Source organism: Empidonax traillii, unplaced genomic scaffold, assembly GCF_003031625.1.
Source record: "Empidonax traillii isolate 1590-97213 ecotype Southwest subspecies unplaced genomic scaffold, ASM303162v1 scaffold444:size1099390, whole genome shotgun sequence".
NCBI classification, from domain to species: Eukaryota; Metazoa; Chordata; class Aves; order Passeriformes; family Tyrannidae; genus Empidonax; species Empidonax traillii.
In genome coordinates, this window is record NW_020955637.1 from 217,057 (window position 1) to 238,431 (window position 21,375).

The 21,375-nt window shown below is 52.7% G+C and overlaps 1 protein-coding gene across 1 annotated transcript; it reads right to left on the reverse strand.

Annotated features, from left to right (window-relative positions):
- Nucleotides 1–6,050: 6,050 nt before the first annotated feature.
- Nucleotides 6,051–21,130, reverse strand: LOC114062931 (schwannomin-interacting protein 1-like). Its single transcript, XM_027894874.1, has 3 exons — nt 20,913–21,130; nt 7,015–7,473; nt 6,051–6,080 (listed from the first exon to the last, which is right to left on the reverse strand). Exons 1-3 carry the CDS (start codon nt 20,916–20,918, stop codon nt 6,051–6,053), a joined length of 495 nt encoding a protein of 164 aa, XP_027750675.1. The 5' UTR covers nt 20,919–21,130.
- Nucleotides 21,131–21,375: the final 245 nt, after the last annotated feature.

Below are 21,375 nucleotides of genomic sequence, written 5' to 3' on the forward strand. Positions count from 1 at the left end.
GAGAAGCTGAAACAAATGCCCTTGGTGTGTGATTTTCTCATCTGAAGGAGATCTACAGATCCCTGGGCTGCAAAACCCACACGGGGGGTGTAAATGAGATCTCCCCCTTCTGTGACACAAAAGGGAAATTTAAACACCCCAAAATGATCCCAAGTGCTGGAAGAAGCTGGAATCCCTCGAGGAGAAGAGGGATTGTGTAGCACCTCACATCTAAGGTAACATTGCTGATAATTGCTAGAGGAAAAGTCATTTTCCACCGAAGCTGTGCCGGATCAGGACTGGTTTTCAGAGCCAGGTCAGAGTGAGAGATGGGAGGAATATTTTTAAACCTTTTTAGTTCTGCCTAAGGAAACTTCTCTCACAAAAGCAGAGTTATTTGCAGGTTGAACAGATGAAATAGAGCAAACTCCAACGGAGGAGAACCAGAGACCCTGGCAGAGGATGGGGAAGCAGCCCCTGATCCACAGGAATTCCTGGATCACAGTGGCCAGCCTTGGAAAACACTGAGCTGATCAGATGATGGGATTGTTTTCAACAGCTGTGGGGTTTAGAAAATAAAAACCTATTGTAAGACACTGGGAGAACCCGAAAAATCAGATTTACATCCACTGCTGATTACACCACACTCAACACAGGAATTTTATCCTCCTCCACAACAGGGTTTCCCCTTCCCAGGTAAAACAATCCCAAATTCTCTCCTGAGCATTGCTTGGCTCAGGTGCTCCAAGAGGAGCCAGGAATGCCTGGCCTTTTTCCCGCTGACCTTAATTTACTTATTTTTATTTTTTTTTAGGAGTAGGAGAAATGATGCCCTGGGTACAGTCAGAATCCAGTCACTCCTTTCCAGTCCCCACACAAATTTCAGAAAATAACCAAGTGTTGCACTTGATTTTCCAACCAGTTAAAGCAGAGCCACCTCAAATCCAGGCAGAGAGGAATTCTTGCTGTTCCTATCTCTGCTAAGCCAATTCTGCTGGTAACAAACACACTCTGTGAGGGTTTGGGGGGTATTTGGAGCATTACTTAGAATATTTAAACAAGGACTTCCAGCAGAAAGGTCCCTGAGCAACAGCTGTCACCGTTAGTTTGGGAGTCAGGATGACCCTGGAATTTGAGTGCTCCTTGGCAGAGCTGCAACTGTGCTTTGAGTTGCACTGAAAAAAACCCTCTTTTCATACGGTTTTAAACACCCTCTGCCTATAATTTCCCTCTCCACATACAGCATTTTCCACATTTCCACATTCACAGACACCCCCTCCCACCCCACTGCCAGGCTCTCCATCAACAGCAGGTTTTACACAGCACAGGTCAGTGGGGAGGATTAAACCCCCAGCACCTTGCACTAATCACACCTAACAAACATGCAAGAAAGAGATGCCTAAGCACATAATTATTATCCAGGCAAATGAGCGCTCCTGCTGCTGTTTCAACACTTCAGACAGGGTGGGAATTGGAAGGAGGTGCAGCAGGGGAGGGGCAAAGGGCTCCAGAACCCCTTTGGTTCAGGATTCCACCAACCAAATGACGTTCTGAGACATTAAAAATTTCGATTGGCATAAAGACTCACTTCTCTCATTGGAAATCCCTCACATTTGCTACTTACAACGCCCAGTACCAAAAAATATTAAGTTAAAATAGACCCTTCCACGGCCAGACCACCAATATCATCCCCCAGCCTTGCACAAGCAACACAATTAGCGTCAAAACAGCCCGACTTGCTCAGCTTTTCCTGGTGATTTCCACATCCCAGAGGAACCATCCACACTTACCAGTCGACTGGGAAGCAGTGCCAGCTCGCAGGGGTCCATCAGCCAGAGGAGTTCCCATCACAGAAACACCCAAATAAAGGAGAATCCCCCATCAGACGGGCCCCAGGTGCTGCCACCCCCCGTGTTCAGCACTCCCTTCACTGCAAGGCTCTGCAGCAGCAGTGGAAATAAAGCTTTTGCTGGGGGTTATTAATGGTGGGGGGGTTTGCCTGGCCTGCTTTGGGAAGCTGCAAACACACCTCTCCCCAATCTACGTAATTAGCAATGCAAGGAACAAGAACTGAGAATTCCTAGGGGTGTTTTCTGAGCCCAGTGCCAGGATCATTAACACCTCCCCTGACCTTTGAGCTGGGTGGAACGTGGCCAAAGTCCCACAGGTCCCCACCCCGGGGACGCTGGCACTCGGCAAATCTCTAGTTGGGCTGAAACGATGGCATTTTCCACGGGCAAAAGGTTTGGTTTTGTGTCAAAGCCTTAAAACAAATCCTGTGCCCCGAGGAAACTCCTTTCTTCAGTCTCCTGGTGCAGAGTCAAACGGTCAGAGAAGGCAGGTGAAAGAGCTGTCAGGTGGACAGAGAAGGTCCTGAAGGGTTCTCCAGTCTGCAGGAATGACAGAAATGAGATTTCCTGCGAGGCAGAAGTTTGATTTTGGAAATCAGCACGTCAGGAGTTAACAAGCTGACAGCTCCTGTCTGGGGAAAATTGCTGCCAGGCATCACAGCCCCGGCTGGTACTCCCTGCTCCCAGCACTGCCAGCCAAGGCAACATCTCCCAGCAGCTGGGGATGAAGAAAGCAACACTTCAGGAGAGCTCAATCAAGCAATTATTGCTTATTTGGAGCGAGAGCAAACTCGCTGCCAATCTGTTTGCTCCCTAAATGCTGGCCCGGCACTCCAAGGTGGACCAAAGCTCCCCACCAAGGGTCTGTGCTGGATCCCAATCCGTGCTCCTGACAGTCCTGCTGCACCAATACTCTCCCAGGGCTTTAACAAGCAGCTGTTGGGTGGAGAAACATCATTCCTGGCTCCGCTTCTCTCCTCCCTCTTTTCCAACCTGCTCTGCACATCTCCCCTTCCACGGCAGCTGCTCTGACCCAGGATCACCAGACCCCCGGCCAATTACTGAGTTATTTAAAGATTTCATCCCACACTGCAATAAATGCTTTGAATTCACCTCAAACTTCCAGCAGCAGTGAGAGGAGACACCAATAAAGCCACCGTTTACCTGGTCCATCAGTGCCGTCCCACCAGCCTTTGGCATCTCCTGGTTTAGCCCTTAAAGCCTTGAGGACCAAATAAGTCAGAAGGGAACAAATTTAAGTTCCTACCACACTGTAAATGTTTCCTGGGCCCAAGTGATGTGTCTGGACACGGTGCTGATGCGGCACCTGTTGTATTTACCTCCCAAGTGACCAAACCAACGGGTATCAATCTGTCTCCACAGCACACGCAGGAACATTTCAGTGAGGAAAAAGAGGCTCCAGCACACCCTCACCCCCACAAAAGGCCTCTGCAAGAGTCCTGGAGGCTGCAGGGACGAGCTTTTATCACCACTGCCCCCAAGAAGCTTCGTGGGCAGCACAACTCCCTCAGCAGTGCCGTCCCCTCCCCAGCCTGGCACGAGCACCCGAGGACTCTGTGAGGGCAAGTCGGGGCTGCCTGAGCCATTTCCCCTCCTGCCAGTGATTTTTTTGGTGTTTTTTTTTTAATTGACTATGGAATTTGCAGATATTCTTCTCAGACAATACAGCCTATTGATTGTAATTACCATCCTCGGAGCTGCGATGGGGAGAATATTAAAACCATTAAGGCTGATTTGGATTTTATTGGAGCCATTAGCGAAGCGGTCGCTGCCTCCCCAGCACCTCCGCAGCTCCTCAGAGCCATAAATCATCTCGTGGCACATTTGCTGCTGCTCTGGAGACAGCCAGGAGTGGAGCAAAGGGGGGAAATTAAAAAAAAAAAAAAAAAAATGGGAGGGGGTGGATTCATGCAGCTGGTTGATGAGATTGATCCAAGCATCTCCCTAATGAACCTGCTGAGCGCCCACTGCCTTTGAGAAAAGATGTGATTTCTTCTCTTAGGTGGAGTCCAGAAGATTCAAGAGGTATCTAAAACAACCCACCGGGCTTGTAGCTACCTGTCTGCCTGAGTACAGCTCCTAAACCAGCCATTTCACCTTTGTTTGGGTGAAAAAAAGGAAATATTCTCCATTTCTAGACACCATTTTCCCATCTCTCCCACGGGGACCCTCCCAGAGCCACCAGTCCCTGGGTGGCATCACAGGAGCCCACACCTTGAGAAGAACGTGCCCACGGATGTGGCATGGCCAGGATGGGCAGATCCCAGCCCAGGCTGGTCCTGGGGCTCCCTCAGCAGCATCAGCACTTCATGGGGCTGCCAATGCCAAGCAGCAGTTGCCAACCTCTTCCCAAATGTCCTGGCAGGAACCTCTCAGCCCCCCTGGCCCTTTCTGCAACCTGAGCAACCAGCTTTGGCCCTCCTGCCTCGTCTGTGCTGGGAGATTGCATCTGGAAGCTCAAAACCAGCCATTTCCACGTAATTAATATTCCCTCTTTCCAGCCTTCCCAGCAACTTGGGGCAGATCTCTGCACCTACAGATGTGACTGAAGGTCCTGGAGCACCATAAAAGCAACTAAATACAGGTACTGGCAGCAGAAAGGACTCTATTTTCCTTAACAAAACATCCCTGCTGGATTCCCTGAGCACCTAAACCAGCCTGAGAAACACTTGGGCTCAGGGCAGCAGCTGCTTTCACATCCCATCCCTGGTGAGGAGAGGATTTCAGACCACACCAGCCAAGGCCTGGACCGGTGAAATTTCCCTTTTGCTGAGATGTTCTGCAGCAGCTGGAGCAGCCCGGCACATCCTCTCTGAACTCGCTTCCCGGCTGCTCTCACTCCATGATTCCCGTGTTTACAAACACTCCGGGCTTCCAGCAGGGCAAGGCAGGGCTTTGTTATAAACAGCGAGACACCGAACCGCAGGGAAATGTCAAGGGCAGGAAAAACAAAAATAAAAGCCGAGGTTTTGCTCTTCAGTCTGGTTTAGCCTTGAAGGGATTGAGTCCACGCAGGGGAGCACAGCCCAAACGGTGCAGGAGGGGCAGGAGGTACCCTGGGGGCATCAAATGCCCCTTCTGAGCCAGCCAGGAGGGGAAATGTCCTTTCCCAACAGCCCTTTTTCCTTTGATCCAGGCGGGAAGTGGAAGGAGCAGAGCTGGGACATCTCCTCCTCCCCGCTGTGAGCCGGGGAAGGGCAATCCTGGAGCCAACACAAGGATGGGAAGCAAACCAAGAGCTTTCTCAGGTGCCTCCAGGACAGCCAGTGGGGTGGAGAAAAGTCTCTCCAGTGGAAAACTCCAGTTGCCGTGGGTGTGGGAGAAGCAGCAGCTCGGTCCTACCCACGGGAGACGCTCTGGAGGTGTTGGGCTCCTCGATTCCCACCCAAACCTGGGCGTCCATCACCGGCTCCACGTGCTGCCAAGGAGCTCTGGTTTGCACAGCGCTGCAACCCCCGGCTCTCTGCAGGGCAAGCCAGGGCGTGAGGCAGCGAGATTGCCTTCCAGAGCCTTTGTGCTGGCAGGAGGGAACGGCAGGATGGAGGAGGAAAATCCTTACAGAGGTCAACAGGCAAAATTCCTTTGGCTGACAGCTCACCTGGAGGAGCATGTGCCTGGAGGCAAAGAGTTTCCAGCAGTGGGTGCTGCCAGCAGAGTTTATCAGATAAAGGCTGCAGAAAGGAGCTCCCAAAACCACAAAAATGAGGTGGGTATTTTTTTTTTTCCCTTAAAGCCGAGTTTCTGCACAAATGGCTGTAATTAAGGATGTTACCTGTCAGCTCCTCGAGGCACTGAGGCTGCAGCGTTCAGGCTCTGGAAAAAAAGCACCCTTTCGTGGCAGCAATCCCACTCATCCCTCAGCTTACTCATCGTGCCCAGCACCCACCCGGATTTGTCACCAATTAGTTGTGATTCAAGAGTTGGGGGGGGGGGGGGAAATCCCCACCTCCCTGAGCTCGATGATTTCACAGGAAGTAAAAGGGTTGGAACGCCTTTTAAAAACCCTCAAAAATCCTGACAAAAAGCCAGGCGTGCCAGAGGCAGGGCTGGAGGGTCTGGCTGGGGAGGCACACACGGCTCATCACCCAGCGCATCCCAAGGCTCCTGCTTGGAGCTTCCAGGAGGTTTTGTGGATTCCTTTGAATTCACACACTATGGAAGAGTCTCCAGCAGTGCTTGTTCACATCACATCACTGCAGCTCAGAAGTTCTGAGCAATTCCTAAGTCACTCTGGAAAGAGTGAGATCACACCACAATCTACAGGGTTTGCTGCAAAAACAAGCGTTTGGGGGTTTTGTCCTGGCTGACAAACAGCAGGTTCTGAGGGAAGAATCTTTCCCTTAGGAAAGGGGGAACATGCACCATCAGCCTGGCACCGCTCCCAGCCTGGGGAAAGCTCTTATTCCTCTGCCTCTCCAAGGAGAAGCCACCTCTCAGACAGCCTGGTGGTGGCACCTTGCACCCACCAGGCACCAACAGCATCCCCTGCCCCATCCCTGGAGCAGCAGGGAAGCAGCTCCTGCCATGGCCAAAGATATTCCTGCAAAGTTAGAAAATCACAGAATGGATTGTGTTGGGATGGGCCTTAAAGCTCATCTCATTCCAAGCCCTGGGCAGGGACACCTTCCACCAGCCCAGGTTGCTTCAAGCCCCGTCCAACCTGGCCTTGGACACTCCCAGGGATCCAGGGGCAGCCACAGCTTCTCTGGGCAACCTGTGCCAGGGCCTGCCCACCCTCACAGCCAGGCATTCCTTCCCAATATCCCATCTAAATCCACCTTCCTGCAGCTAAAACCCATTCCTCCCTGTCCTGTCACTCCATCCCTTGTCCCAGGTCCCTCTCCAGCTCTCCTGGAGCCCCTTTAGGCCCTGCCAGGGGCTCTCAGGAGTCTTCTCCCTGGAGCCTTCTCTTCTCCAGGGGAACCCCCCAGCTCTCCCAGCCTGGCTCCAGAGCAGAGGGGCTCCAGCCCTGGGAGCATCTCCGTGGCCTCCTCTGGCCTGGCTCCAGCAGCTCCACATCCTTATGCCGGGGACCCCAGCGCTGGACGCAGCACTCCGGGCGACATCCCACCAGAACAAACCGATTCCCCCCCTCTCCAACCTCCACCACCGACCCCCAAACGCCACCACCCCCCACCCAGCACCGCGACCCTTCCCCACTCACCGACGCGGGGTTGGCGCGGTGGTTTCGCTCCTGCTCTCGGCACTGCAGCCCCGCCAGGTGCCTCTCCAGGGCTGCCCAGTCCATGGCGGGGGGCTGCGGCTCCCGGAGGGGCCTGGCCCCGCCGCCCCTGCGCCCGCCGGGTCCCGGGGCCGCCCCTGTGCCCGTGCGGGGCGGGGGGCGCGGGCGGGAGCAGCGGCGGGGGGCGGCGGGCACGGCCCCGCACCCGCGCCCATGGGCGGCGGGGCAGCGCGGCGGGGACGGCGGGGACCCCCCGTCCTCCTCCTCCTCCTCCGAATCCTCCTCCTCCTCCGAGTCCTCCAGCGCCGCCAGGTCCAGGCTGCTGGGGCACGGCGAGGACTTGCCCTCCGAGCACGGCGTGGCTTTGCTGGAGTTGGATTCCGAGCTGGAGCGGCTGCTGCCGGCGTCGCTGCCTAAATCCATGCCATCCTCCCGGGAGTCCTGGCGGAGAGAAGCGGAGGGGGAGCCGTGGCGGCGGGGCCGGCAGCGCTGCTGCCCGCCGGGCACGGGAAGCGCCGGCCCCGGGGCCGCCCCCGCGCTCCGGAGATGCCGCCGGCGGGGCGGCCCCGGGCGGGGCGGGAGGTGCGATGGGGCTCGGGGGGCGGTGCTGGGCGGGCAGGGGGTGCGATGGAGCTCGGGGGGGGCGATGCTGAGCGGGCAGGGGGTGCGGGGGGCTCGGGGGGCGGTGCTGCCGCGGGGGGAGCCGGAGCCGGGGCCGGGCAGGGCGGAGGCTCCGCCGCTCGGGGGGCTGCGGGAAACGCCGTTCGAAAATCCGGGGGTGGTTGTGGTGGTGATGGTGGGAAATTGGTGGGTTTGATTGTGGTTTTGTTTTTTTTTTTTTTCGAAAATTATAACTATGATGTGAAGTCGTATTGTTATGGTAACTGTTATAACTATTTCTTTCTTCTGCGACAAATTATTACTACCCGTGATTATTTCCACGGTTGGGTCGGGACCATCCCAAGCACAAATACAGGCTGGGCAGGGAATGGATGGAGAGCAGCCCTGAGGAGAAGGATTTGGGGGTGTTGGTTTGACCCAGCCGTGTGTTCTGTCAGTCCCAAAACCCCCCTAAAGGAACTCCAGGAGAGCTGGAGAGGGACTGGGGACAAGGGATAGAGTGACAGGACAGGGAGGAATGGCTTTAAGATACAGGAGGGTGGATTTAGATGGGATATTGGGAAGGAATTGCTGGCTTTGAGGGTGGGGAGGCCCTGGCACAAGTAGCCTGGTCCAGTGGAAGGCGTCCCTGCCCATGACAAGGGCTTGGAACAAGATGATGTTTAAGTTCTCCTCCAACCCAAGCCATTCTATGATTTTAGGGGTTTGGAGAGGGGTTGTCCTCGTCCCTGCATGGGCAGTGGGTTTGCAGGGAGGCTCAGTGACAACCCAGTGACATCACCCCTCCCACACCCCGAGGGACCACAGAGCACCCGCCACAAACCCCCCACTTCCACACTCCCCACTTCTTCTTTCAAAGTAATTTCAAGTAACTAGTTAAGAGTCTCCTATAAATAACTCTGCTAAAAAAAACTAATCCAGTTTCTGGATTCTGGGTCAGCATAGCCAAGTTTAACAAGCAAATGTTCCCGTTCCCAAATCCACGGCCAGGGGACCTTTTAAGGTTGTGTGGCTGAAATGGAGAGCATGAATCACACCCATGAGCAGCTTCCACACGTGGTTTGGGAGATGAGGCAGCTCTGGGTGGCACATGCCCACAATCCAAACCCAGTGGATGCAGTAGGGGAGAGTTCAGGGGATGGTAAAGTTCTGGTAGAGGGACAAACAGCAACTAGTCTTAATTATAATAAAATTCAGACATGAAATTCTGTGTTTCGTGGCAGAAAGATGGAAATCCATGTAAGAAACACATCCTTGAGGTTGCTCAGCAGGAAGGAAAACGTCTCTATGTTATCAACACTGTTTTCAGCACAAATCCCAACCAGCCCCGTCCCAGGCACTGTGAAGAAAATTAACTCCAGCCCAGCCCAAAGCAGCACAGGGAGGTTAAAAGTGTCCTGTTGTTTAGGATGGGGGGAGGGTGATGCCACAAACACCCAGGGAGTGGGCACAGGGCAGAGGTGGCAGTGCTGGGAGTTCTCTCCTTCGTGGTTCCCTGCAGCCCAGCCTGTTATTCCACAAGGAAGAGAGGGAGAAGGGAAACATCTGCAGCCAGTTAGTTAACTCCTGCGACTTCTGAACTGGTTGCTGTGCAGCTGTTCATCCTGAGGAGACCCAGACCTGCCCAGGGGAAGGGGGGAGGGATGTGCCTGCTCTGCCACACAAGCTCATCTTGTTCCTGCCCCGTGTCAAGGGCAGGGACAACTTCCCCTATCCCAGGTTGCTCCAGCCCGGCCTTGGACACTTCCAGGGATCCAGGGGCAGCCACAGCTTCTCTGGGCACCCTGTGCCAGGGCCTGCCCACCCTCCCAGGGAAGGATTTATTCCCAATATCCCCTCTGGCAGTGGGAAGCCATTCCCTCTTATCCTGTCACTACATGGCCTTGCAAATAGTCCCTCTCCAGCTTTTCCTGTAGGAGATCCTGACTCCCAACCACAGCTCCAGAGGGATAACAGGGCCCTGTGGTACACATGGAATAATAATACGGATTATTTGGCCAAGGTGGGATTAACCTCCGGGCTTCAGTGCCTCCACCAGGTGCTTTGCAGGTGACCAGCACAGATTAACCCAACTTACCCTCCTGACAGCCAAGAGCTGCCATGCCTAAGGCTTTATCCCTTCCCCTCAGCTCCATCCCCCCCTTCCCTTCCAGGCTGCCGCCACTTTTGGGTTGAAACTCCACAAAAAATAAAAAATAAAATAAAATAAAAAAATCAGGAACCATGCAAAGTGCAGTTTTAAAAATAATTCCAGCAAATGGCAGGAGGGAGCAAGAGTCTGGGAATTAATTACACTGGCAGAAATTGTTACCACTTGCCCCACTGTAAGGCTGGGAGGGGGTGGCACTTGTCAATTCTTTATTTGGGTCTGTTTGAATGTCACCACCACCCTAAAAGAGAATATCTGCTGAGCAAAGGGGAGGAGCTGTTCCCTGGTTCCAGTCTGGCAGTCACAGGCTGGTGGAAGGCTTTATTTATAGGATCTCAGTGTGCCTGATCAATTAGGGAGGTTTCTTTTCCTCCACGCCACATCTCTCTGCTCCCAGCCCTTGAAAATGCCTCCCTGTCCTCAAAACAAGGTGCTCTCTCACGAGTTTAACACATCACACACGTGCCTGATGATTTTTCCAAGTTTCCCCTCGTTTGTTTTTTTTTTTACCCTTTTTTTTTTCATTGCAGACAGATAAAATCAGTTTGCATCTTGTAGTAAACCCTCAACACTTCTAATTATACAGGGAGAACATATTTTCACTCGACCCTCCATGAGAAGAAAGCAGATATTGCTATTCAAAACACATATGGAATTTATCTCTTTTACAAGCTTGCATCAAATAAGTTCCTCTTCCAGTGCAATGAAAAACTTGAAATCCATCAGAATTTTAAAGGGTGAAGAGTGTGAACACAAGCCCTTGTAGATGAAAGAAGGGGCTTTACAGTTATTTAATTCAGTGCAAAGGAGGTTTTTTAATACAAACAAGGCACGTGGAGTTCACTGTGAAGCAGAAATCCATCAGGAAAAATAAGTTCCTTATTACATCTATGGGATGAATGCAGGGCTGCTTTAAAAGCCAGTTTGCTTATTGCTGGAAGCTGTTAAATTGATTTCATTTGACTATTTTGGCACCATTGTAACCCCCAGGTGGAACAGGCAAGGGTATTTTCCTCTCAACACAAAGAATTCCCATTTCCTCTCACCCCTGGGGAGGAAAAGGACTGCCCTGAGATCCGTTTCCTTTTCCTGCTGCGACCCCTCTGGGAGCATTTCTGGGATTTGTCATCCCAAGGCTGTCAGAGGTGTTGGCTGGACCCCAACACCCACACAAATGAGCACAGACCTCCCAAAATCAGATTGCAAATAGATCCCCTTCGCCCCATTTTTGTTCAGCAGCTTCTTTTCCCCCCCTCTCCATTTCTCCTCTTTCAGAAAAGTTTCCTGCCACACGTTCTGTGGGTCCCCCCTCACTGAGCTCACCCTGGATCCTTCATCCCAAATAATGCACCTCCCAGCTTTGCAGGCAGCACAAGCCAAGGCCAATAGCTGTGGTTTCTTCTTCCTGACCTTCCAAGAGCCAGAAGAACCCTTGGCTTCACTCCCATCCTTGCCTTCCCTCTGAGGCACCTTGGAAATATCCGCCCCGGTGAACATTCCCTGCTCCAGGAACCACAACATCCCATGGAGCTGCTCTGGCACCATCTGGGGAAGAGGAGGAGAGCCCACAGCTGCCTCCAGCCAGTGTGTCCCTCAGCAGCACATCCCCATGGCCATCCCCACCCTCTCCCCACAGCTCTGGATGGGTGTTCCGCCCTTTCCAAGGGGAAAAATAACCGGATTTTTAATTTTTTTTTTTTTTTTTTGGCAGGGAGAAGCTCCTGGTTGTGTCCCTCCTGCACACACGCAGATGCCATGGTGACAGACACCTTCCCAGATCAGAACAGCAAACAGGAACCCGGGGATCTGCGTCTTCAGGCAAATTCCATCTACGGGAACGACACACGCTGGGCATCTGTGGCTGTTCCCAATCAGAACCCTCTGCTTGGTGAACCTGCTGGGAGCAACTGGGAGGCACTGGGAGGAACTGCTCATGCCTCCTGGGCTCTGCTGGAGGGATTCCAGCCTCCTGAGCCGTGCCAGCCTCCCACACGTGTCTGGAAGAAGCTGGACAAGCCCCAACAAGGCCCCCCCAGCAATTCCCAGGGATGGCTGTGGGGGGAGGGAGCCCCAAGCTGGGGGTCAGAGCACTCCCCTCGCCCTGCTCAGCCGCAGGGAGGGTTATTTAGCTGTTCTCCCCGTTTTCCCAGCTGAAGCTGAGTCCCAAATACAGCCGAGCTGGCAGATTGGAGCCTCTAAAATAACTCCTGCAGACGTTCAAGGAGGCAGGGGAGGGAAAAGAGGGCACATTTAAGGTGGAATGATGGTGGGGCAGGGAATGTGTCCCTCAAACAGAAGGGAGGACTCAGATGTGTTTATAAATACACCCATATTATATATAAAATATAAATATTTGTACATTTATATAATAAAATATAATATAAATATATATATATATATTTATAAAATATCAATATTTCCCCCCTGGGACTGGATGGGCTTTAAGGTCCTTTCCAACCCAAATGCTCCTAGGATAAATATTCTGGCAGAGTGGGTGCATCTCCAGCAGCTCCCACAGTTCCATCCCAGTGCTGTGTGATCCTCAACCCCTTCCAAATTCTTGAAAGCTCGAGCCCCCAGAGCTCCCCTCATGTGCTGCTGCCTCAGAATAAACCCCCAGTTCAAACCCATCTGCATTGATTTGCCACAGCTGATTCACACATTAAAGGTTGCCTCCTCTTTAAAACCACCAGTAACATCCTGCAGTCCCTGCACACTCAGATTATCCCAGTTCCTGGTTGGGATTTGGGATTTAGGAGCACAGGGATGCTGTGTTGCTCCCTGTTTCCCAGCCAGCCCCGGGCACCCCTGAGCCTCCAGCACCAAACCAAGCAGAAACCACCCCTGAAACACAAGATAAAGCTGATTTAGGTTAAAAAATGGACACGGTGGGGACTCACCTGCAGCCCAGCAGGGCTCAGGGGTGGGGTCCAGCCGGCTGCATCCCTGTCTGGATAAGTGGGTGCCCCCCTGGGAAGCTGGAGGGCACGGCAGGGGTGCCATGGCACAGCCTGGGCAGGCTTGGTGGCCACCAGCAAAACCTGGGTGGGCATTGTTTTTGTAGGGTGCCACCCAGGATTTGCAGGTTTAACGGCTTAAATTTAGCACATTAATCCTTTGCTTCATTTAGAGGGGGGGATAAAGGGGGAGGGAAATCACAGGAGCAGCAAGAGTCAGAGGGATTCCACTCCCATCAGCGCTCCTCTGCTGGCACAGGAGGTGCCAGAGGTGGGAGGGGGAGAGGGACAGTGGCACCATCTCGTAACTAATCCCCCCCTAGGTCAAATTTAGCACTTTTGGCTGAATCTCCAAACTGGGATTTGATGTTTACAGCAAGAAAAGGTCTTGGGATGGCTCCAAACCTCTTCCCTGGAGGAACCCAGACCTCCCCCAAGTCCTCCCCACATGCAGGGACCTCTGACGTCACCGGCCACGGCAGCACCAGTGAGGCTGAAAAAAATGGCCATTCCTGGTGTCCTAAAACCCCCAGAAACACCACATTGACTCCTTTCCTTTGTATAAACTGGAGAATAGAATTTGGGTCCTGCCCCAAACTGGTTTTCCTCTGAATTATTTGCTACGGGAGGGAGGATGAATCCCAGAATCCCGGAATGGTTTGGGTTGGAAGGGACCTTAAAGTCCATCCAGTGCCACCCCTGCCACGGGCAGGGACACCTCCCACCAGCCCAGGTTGCTCCAAGCCCCTTCCAACCTTGGATGCTTCCAGGGATGGGGCATCCCAGCCTGCCAGGGCTGCTTTCCCTGTGCCTGTTCCTGCCTGGCTGGCACAGAAGGGCCAATAAAAGGCAGGGTAAACAAAAGCAAGGGCAATAAGGATCCTCCTTATCTGTCAAACAGCCTCTGGAATTCGCTGTAATCATCAAGGCCCAGGGAAAAAAAAAAAAAAAGAAAAAAAAGACCTTTTCTAAACTGGTTTGGAAGGCACTTGGGGAAGGAATGCAAGCAGGGAAATAGCTGGAATATTTCAAATGCATGAGTCCACAGAGCCCTGCTGAATCTTAATATTTATGTTGGTTCCTCTAAATGCATTAACTCATGAATTTCAATGCCTGCTGAGAAGGTTTTGCAGAGATTCTGCCCCCAAACCCGCTCCTGCCCTTGATCCTTCAGAGGAATCAGCCCCTAAATAAAGTTTCAGCTTCATTAAGGTTTGTATTATTTACCTTGGGGGCCCCTGGTTATCACTGCGGGGGTCTGAGGGTTATCAAATCCAGGGAGGGCCATGCTCAGCTCCAGCAGCACCACAGCAGGTTCACTCCCAGCTGCCTGAGCTGGGTAATGTTTAAAGAAAAATCAATATCCAGGAATTTCTCCCAACTTTCTGTTGCATCCCAGGTGACCCAGCCCACTGCCTGATTTAGGGCTGAGGAGTTGTGTTGGTTTTTTTTTTTTCTTTTTCTTTTCTTGCACCATAAATATCTCTCAGGGAATCATTTCTTGCCCAAATCTATTAAGTGAGAGCCACAGGAAACGCTTTGGAAAAATCAAGTGGGGATGTTCCTTCCACAGCCATCCCTCACATTTACCAAGATCTGCCTTCCTGAGCTCGGCTCAGGGGTCGAGGCAGGTTCTAAATCATCAATCCCAGCCCAGAGCAGCCAGAGCCTGGCACAGGTAAGGAATCTGTGCACCAGGAGAGGGGAAAGTGCCATTCCTGCTGAAAGAGAGGTTGCTGCAGGTGCCCTTCAAAGGGTGGGATCAGGTTCCATCAATCTGCTCAATTACCACTGAATTTGGAGCAGACAACAGTTTTGCTGGTGCCCAGGTCCCACTCAAGGGCAATTATCTTGGGTTGTTTCTTTGTCTCTGCATCTTCCCGAGCCCCCTTTGCATTTGGATGCAGTTCAGGTTCGCAGGAGGACGTTTTGCTGCTTCGCTTTTCCCTAATGATTTATGATGTGCTTAATCCAGCCCTTCTCAGCCAGGCAGTATTACCATAACAGCTCAATAAACACCCTCACAACCAACAGTTCTTAGCACAGTTCTTCTTTTTTTTTACCTCCAAATTTTAGGGACGAGACCGAAATCCCTGCTCTGCTTTTTCCTGCCAGCTTTTCCCATGCTGTGGGATGCCCCTGGATATCTGTGTTTCCATGTCTGCCCCTTTCTGCTGTGGGTGAGGACAAGGCTGGTGCTCTTGGAGGGCTTTTCCAACTTCAGTGATTCCGTGATTCCACGGAATTACTGCCTTTGGAAAGGCACCACTGACATCACTTGCCTTCCTGAGCATCTCCCTGCACTCATCCCTGCCCACAGCCACAGAATCATGGAATCATCCAGGTTGGGAAAGCCCTCCCAGCCCATGGATCCCCCCTGTGCCCCATCCCCACCCTGTCCCCCAGCCCAGAGCACTGAGTGTCCCATTCAGTCTTTCCTTGAGCACCTGCAGGGCTGGGCACTCCAAACCTCCCTGGGCAGCCCCTGCCAGTGCCTGACCACCCTTTCCATGAGGAAATACCTTCTGATGTCCAGCCTGAGCCTCCCCTGGCACAGCTGGAGGCCGTTCCATCTCCTCCTGTCCCTGTTCCCTGGGAGCAGAGCCCGACCCCCCCCCCGGCTCCCCCCTCCTGTCAGGGATTGCAGAGCCAGAAGGTCCCCCCTGAGCCTCCTTTTCTCCAGGCTGAGCCCCCCCAGCTCCCTCAGCTGCTCCTGCCAGGATTTGCTCTCTGGGTGAGCCAGAGGGGAAGCTCAGGAGCCCAAAGGGTGTCAGAACCCGCAGCTGCACAGGCACAGATTCCTTTCAGCAATAAAGCAGAACTGCTTTCCAAAATAGCTGTGTGTGGAACAGCCACCTGTGAGGCTGAACTGCTGTCAGGAAGCTTTGCCTCCACCGTCCCTTGGGATGCAGAGCACTAAACACACACTGCAAGCAGGGAAAGGCCAGGAAATCCATACCTGTTATCACACCCCCCAGCCCTGCACTGTTCAAAGGCTCCTTGCTGGCTTTAAGCCACCTGGGTTTGCAAAACACTCTGAAAAAACCAATGGCCAGAGATTTCTAAGGCAGCACATTAGGAACCTGCTCCCCCTGCTATTTGTGTATTCATGGATATCCAAAGAAATGGAACTTCCAAACCCCCCGAACTCCTTCGTGACACGCAAACCCAGGGAAAATTAAAATATGGAGCTACAGCAAATGTGGCTGTGAGGAAACAAGCCCTCTTCCCTGATGATGAATTATACTCCACTTGCAGCAGATGCAGCTCTTTATATTTGTTTTCTGCATAAATCTACATATCAGCCTGAAAGCAACTGTGTGTGCTTTGTCTCGCCTCGTTCTGCCACTCACTGCTCTTTTCAGCTGGGGGACCCTGAGTGCAGCTTCCCCCTGGCAAAATGCCCCATTCTGGGGCTTTTTCAGCCCAAAAATGATGCCCAGGGAGCAGGTGGGCACTGACCACGGGGTGACTTTGCTGCAGGTGTGGTGATGGTGACCCTGTTCCATCAGCACATCCCAGTCCCAGCCCCCAGGGGTGGGCAGAGCCCTCAGGGCTCACAGCACCCAGGGAAAGGGGAGGGACAAGCTGGAAGGGGTGCTGGAATGCAGTGGGAACACTCCTGGGAGGAATATTCCCCAGTTTCAGGTGGAAAAGGTGAGAAGGATAGGGATGGAACACCAAGATCTTATGAAATGGGGAGCCTGTTTGTTCTCAGCTTTCCTTGATCTCGTTCAACCCTCGTGGTGTCAGGGTCAGTTATTTTTAATTGTTCTTGCAAAATGCACCTGATGAACTCATAGTTTTCTCTGTGGGGTCTCCCAGAACATAATTCTGGGAGAGAATTTATTTTGCTCTCCTCTGAGGAGCCTTATTTAACACCTGGGAGCTGGAAATGGGAGTGATGAAGCGAGTGAACAATCACTGCAGCGTGTGGGGGGTGGAGCAGCCTCGTCCTACAGCCACGGGGAAAACCTGCCCCTCACCTCTCTGTCCTACTTCCCAAGATTGTTTTGCTCCTTCCCAACATCCCATCTGTGCTTGCCAGCCTAAGCCACTCCTGCTGTTCCAGAGCCTTCCCAGGGAAGGCTCAGGGATGATCTCCCTTACAGGGGCTGGTGGGAGGGAAGGCAACTCCATCCCAGCTCACTGGGGGAGTGCTCAGGTAAACTCCAGGTGAGATGAGGGGTGGTTTGGGGCTGGATTTCCCAGCTGACACAACCCTTTTCCCATTTTGCAGGATGGAAGCATTACCTACAGACACCTACAAGGCACGGGAAACATTCAGGGAAGTCACTGGCAGTGTTGGAGAGGATGTGAGGACCAACTGTCCCCACTCCCCCTGGGCCTACAAAACCCTTTTCCACCATGGAGGAAAAATGCAGAAACCCTTGTAAAAGCGAGTATTAGTCAGGGAAAGGAATTGCAAGGTGTCACAGGGGGCTCTGGAGGGTCCCAGGCACCCAGGCTCTGCCACCCTGCCCTATGGAGCATCTTCCTGACCTCTCCCCTCGAGTGGGGCATCAGGACAAAGCCATTTCCGTGGCACACAAGCCCCACATGAGAGAACATGCCTTTCCCCGCCCCCAGGAAAAGCTGGAAAAGCTGAGTGCTCCCACCCCAGAGCAGCAGGTCAAGGGACGCCGCCCAACTGGGTGCGCAAATGTTGGGGTAGGACAGCAAAAAGCGGATTGCCATGCCCTATCCCCCTGGATCAGCATACCAGGTTCAGAAGTGGCAGATTTAACCCAGCTCCCAAGAGCTTTATCTGTTTGTTTTCCACGACCTTTGGAAGGTGGGAACTCCACCTCCAGCTGCAGAGTTGGGGGGGTTGGGCATTCCTGCCTGTGCCGTGTGGGATCAGCATTTCCATTCCTCTGCAGGGCCGAGGCACAGGAGAACCTTTCAGGGGTACAGAGCCTGATCCGACATCACACGGAAGGGAAAAACCCAAAGTCAACTCCCAGGAATGACACAGGAGCCTTATTCCCTAAGAATGACACAAACCATATAAATCTGTATCTATTTATCTATCTATAACTATCTATCTACCTGTATACATAGAAATTCCCAGCCCTGGAAGGGCTCAAGGCCAGGTTGGACTGGGCTTGGAGCAACCTGAGCCAGTGGAAAGTGCCCCACGAGATGATCTTCAAGGCCCCTTCCAACCCAAACCGTTCCATGACTCTTCCTCTGACCCCATGATTTACGTCCCCCTGGCTCGTAGTGCAGCCAGGGCTTTGGGAACAGCCTCGTGCTGCTGGATTTCCCCCCTGGAACTGGATGGAGGTCAATGAAACAGCAAGTGAATAATCCTCTTACAGGGCTGGCGCCGGCTGCCACGGCCCTGCTGGGCTCCAATTAACACCAGCAGCTCGGTTTTGTTAATAATTACGGGAATGAGGGAGAATGGAGCTGCTTAGGGCACAGCTGCTGGGGCTGGGAGAAAGGACATGGCCTAAAATAACTCCCAGGGAGAGAGGAATTCGTGCCTGGAGAAGGGCACGGAATCAGCACCGTCCACGGGAGGGAGGAGGGACCCCCACGTACACCTCCAGAAACCTGGGACACACTCCTAAAAACCCCAGAGCTCATTTTTCCCTGGGAATGGTGGGTCTGGAAACATCCAAAGTGCTACCACCCTGAGAGTGGGTGATAAGAATGGAGATCAAGTTTTGCTTTGCCCCCCCAAATCAAATCCCTTTCCCATCCACAACACCAACCCCTCCACAAAGTCCAGCCCAAGATTTGGGCTGATTCTGTAACTCTATGATTCTATTTGCTTCTAAGTCACCAGGATTTTTGAACTTGAAGCTGCCCCTCGTCACTTTTCCAAGCTGAAACCTAATCTACAATTATTCTCCCAAACAAGAGGGAATTTCTTCCATCAGCACAAACCAGCACTTGCCACAGGACTGCCGAATAAAATTCCCCCTGGTCTGTGGGAATGCCATTTCTGGGGTGCCAGAGCTGCCCTGCTCTCCAAGGAAACTCCCCTTGGCTTGGTTTAAACACAGAATTCAGCAGTTTGCAGGGATTTCTCTACTGGGAAAAAGCAAGAAGCTCCTCAGACATGCACAGGACAAGATGGGATTGCAGATGGTGCATCCTCCACTCCCTCCCTGCAGCCCAGCCAGGCAAAGGAACCCAAGGCACCTTTCCCCCCTGCCCTGGGTGCTCAGTGGGATCCTCAAATCACTCATTTATAACTTCTAACACGCTTGATGGCTTTCATTTAACACTCAAACCCCACAAGCAATGAGAATGTACTGAAGATAAAAGAGACTGGCTACACAAAACAGGGAATTGCTTCCACTGGCACAAACCAGCACTTCCCACAGGACTGCCAGATAAACTTGTGTGTCCCCAAAGGGACACCATGTTTAAAACTACTCTGCTCTGTCCCAGATGCTTTTCAACACAGCTCAAGACTGTTCCATGCCACAGGATTAAAGCTGGTTATTAAAGCTTCCTCAGGGATGGGGGGGGAAGAAGGAGCATCACCCCCCTCTCCCAAACTAAACTCAGCTCCCTCAGAACTGGAACTCCTCTGAGCTGGGGAATCAGCTCCCTCGGGCTTGGATCTTGGATCTTCTCCCTCCCCACCCTTGGAATGAGGTCCTTGGCAGTGGAATTGGTGTGGTGTCCCAGGGGATTGTAATTTGGAGGGATTGTAATCCTGGCTGAGGAGCAGCAGCTCCCTCTCTGCAGCTCTCCTGCTCCAGGAAACACTGGAGAAGTGACAGTCCCTCCGTGTCCTTGGCTCTGGAAAAGGGGCCAAGGCAGGAGCAGGGACAAGTCAGGAGCCCAGAAATGCCATTTCCCCGGGGGATGAAGGGATTTGGGATCAGAGCTCGGCTCTGCAGCCTCCACCCTTTGGGATTTTGCCCCAAATTCAGCTCAGGAGCCCCCACATTCCTGCACCTTCATCTTTCCAGGGATCACACATGGAGAGGAGGGATGTGAGGCTGCTTCCTGAGGGCACACAGGATTTTCCCAGCAGTTAGTTAAGAACAGCATCACTTCTCCAGCATCGCTTCCCCACCAGGGCTCAGCCTGAGGGGCTCTTTGATCCCCTCCCATAAGATCTATTCCCATTTTCCCTGCTCCTGGAGGGCTGGCCATGCTGGGGCTCCCACCAGATATCCCAGCCTGGAGAGAGGGAGAATCATTTTCCCCACAAACCAGACTGAAGCCTCATTTTCCAAGGCAGATTCCATCCCAAACATTCCAGCTGTTCCCAAGAGCTGGCTGTGTGAAAATGTCCTGCCTGAGCCATTAAAATGACTTAAATATCATTCCTGTGGCTCCTGCAAGTGTGTCCACACACTGGATTTTCCCCTGGGCCCCTCTAAAGACCCAGTTTACTCATTTTTTATCTCCACCAGCCCTGGGCATTCACACAAACACCCTGAAGATGCTGAGTCACGATCCCAGCCCAGCATCCCAAATTCCTGGACACCCACAGCCCTCCTTGCAGGATCTCACACCCACAGCTTCAGAAGGCTCCTGGAATAATTCCCTTTAAACTCTCCCACAAGCTCCCTTAAGGTGCCACCAAGAAATCCGTGGTCTGCCCTCGATACATTTTTTTTGGGGGGGGAAACAAACCCTCCGTGTAAAACTCCTCAAATACATCAAATTAAGGTTAGAAATATTGACTCAGGATCGATTGGGATCTCTCCCGAGGATCCAGTGTTTGCTGCTGTGGCTGTTGCTTTTGCAGATGAATAAAACCCACAAGCACTGGGGGCTGCTGAACTCAGCCTGGAGGCTGTGATGGATTTGGGGGATGAGAAGCACGAGCCAATACATTTATTATTATTATTAAGTAATGCTGCAGAACTCTTAATAATAATAAATGCCTTGATAAACAAATAAATGTCTTAATAATCAATGGTTCTGAAAAGCAGCACGAGGTGGGTTCAGGCTCTGCAATCAGAATCCCTGAAGTTCTTCCCTATCCTTCAGCTCCCTCCCTACACAAATCCTGCTCGTTCCAACAAGGTGCAGGGGGGGGGTTCTGGGCATTATTTAAAGGATCAGTCTCCAAACTGTGTCTCTGCAGAGAGGGGGGGGGTAAAGAAAAAACGAGCCTGGCCAGCCTGAAAGCAGAGCTCAAGCTGAAAGCATCTGATTTGCAGGGTACTCACATTCATCTTCCAGCCCGGGCTCGGCGTTCAAGGCATTTTGTGAGCAATCCTGGGGAATTGTTGGGATCAGGAGCTCTGGTGCCTACGGCTGAGCTCCCTCCTTGCCCTGCTCAGCGCTGCCCATCCCTCTGGGATTCACCAGAGGAGCTGAAAAACAGCCTTGGAATCCGTTCGGCATCCGAGATTCCAGCTGAACTCTTCCAGCGGCGCCGTGTCCCGATGGATCCAAGGGAGTCCCTCTTCCCAAGGGCTGGCCAGGGCTGCAAGTCCCTCTGGATGGATGGAGGTCTCTCTGCAGCACCAGGAGAACAGGAGGACGCTGCTCCCTCCGAAGCCTCCCCTCTCACAAGGCTCGACCTTGCCAGGGAAATCCTGGCTGGTGTGAATTATTCATCCTCCTTCCCCGTGCCCGCAGCTCCAGACATTTCCAAGCATTAATATGTCATGACTTCGGATCCTTTTG

Coding starts and splice junctions, on each gene's coding strand:
- LOC114062931 (XM_027894874.1), bottom strand. Junction 6,081..7,014: donor ACCGCGCCAACCCCGCGTCG/GTGAGTGGGGAA, acceptor CACTCTTTCCAG/AGTGACTTAGGAATTGCTCA.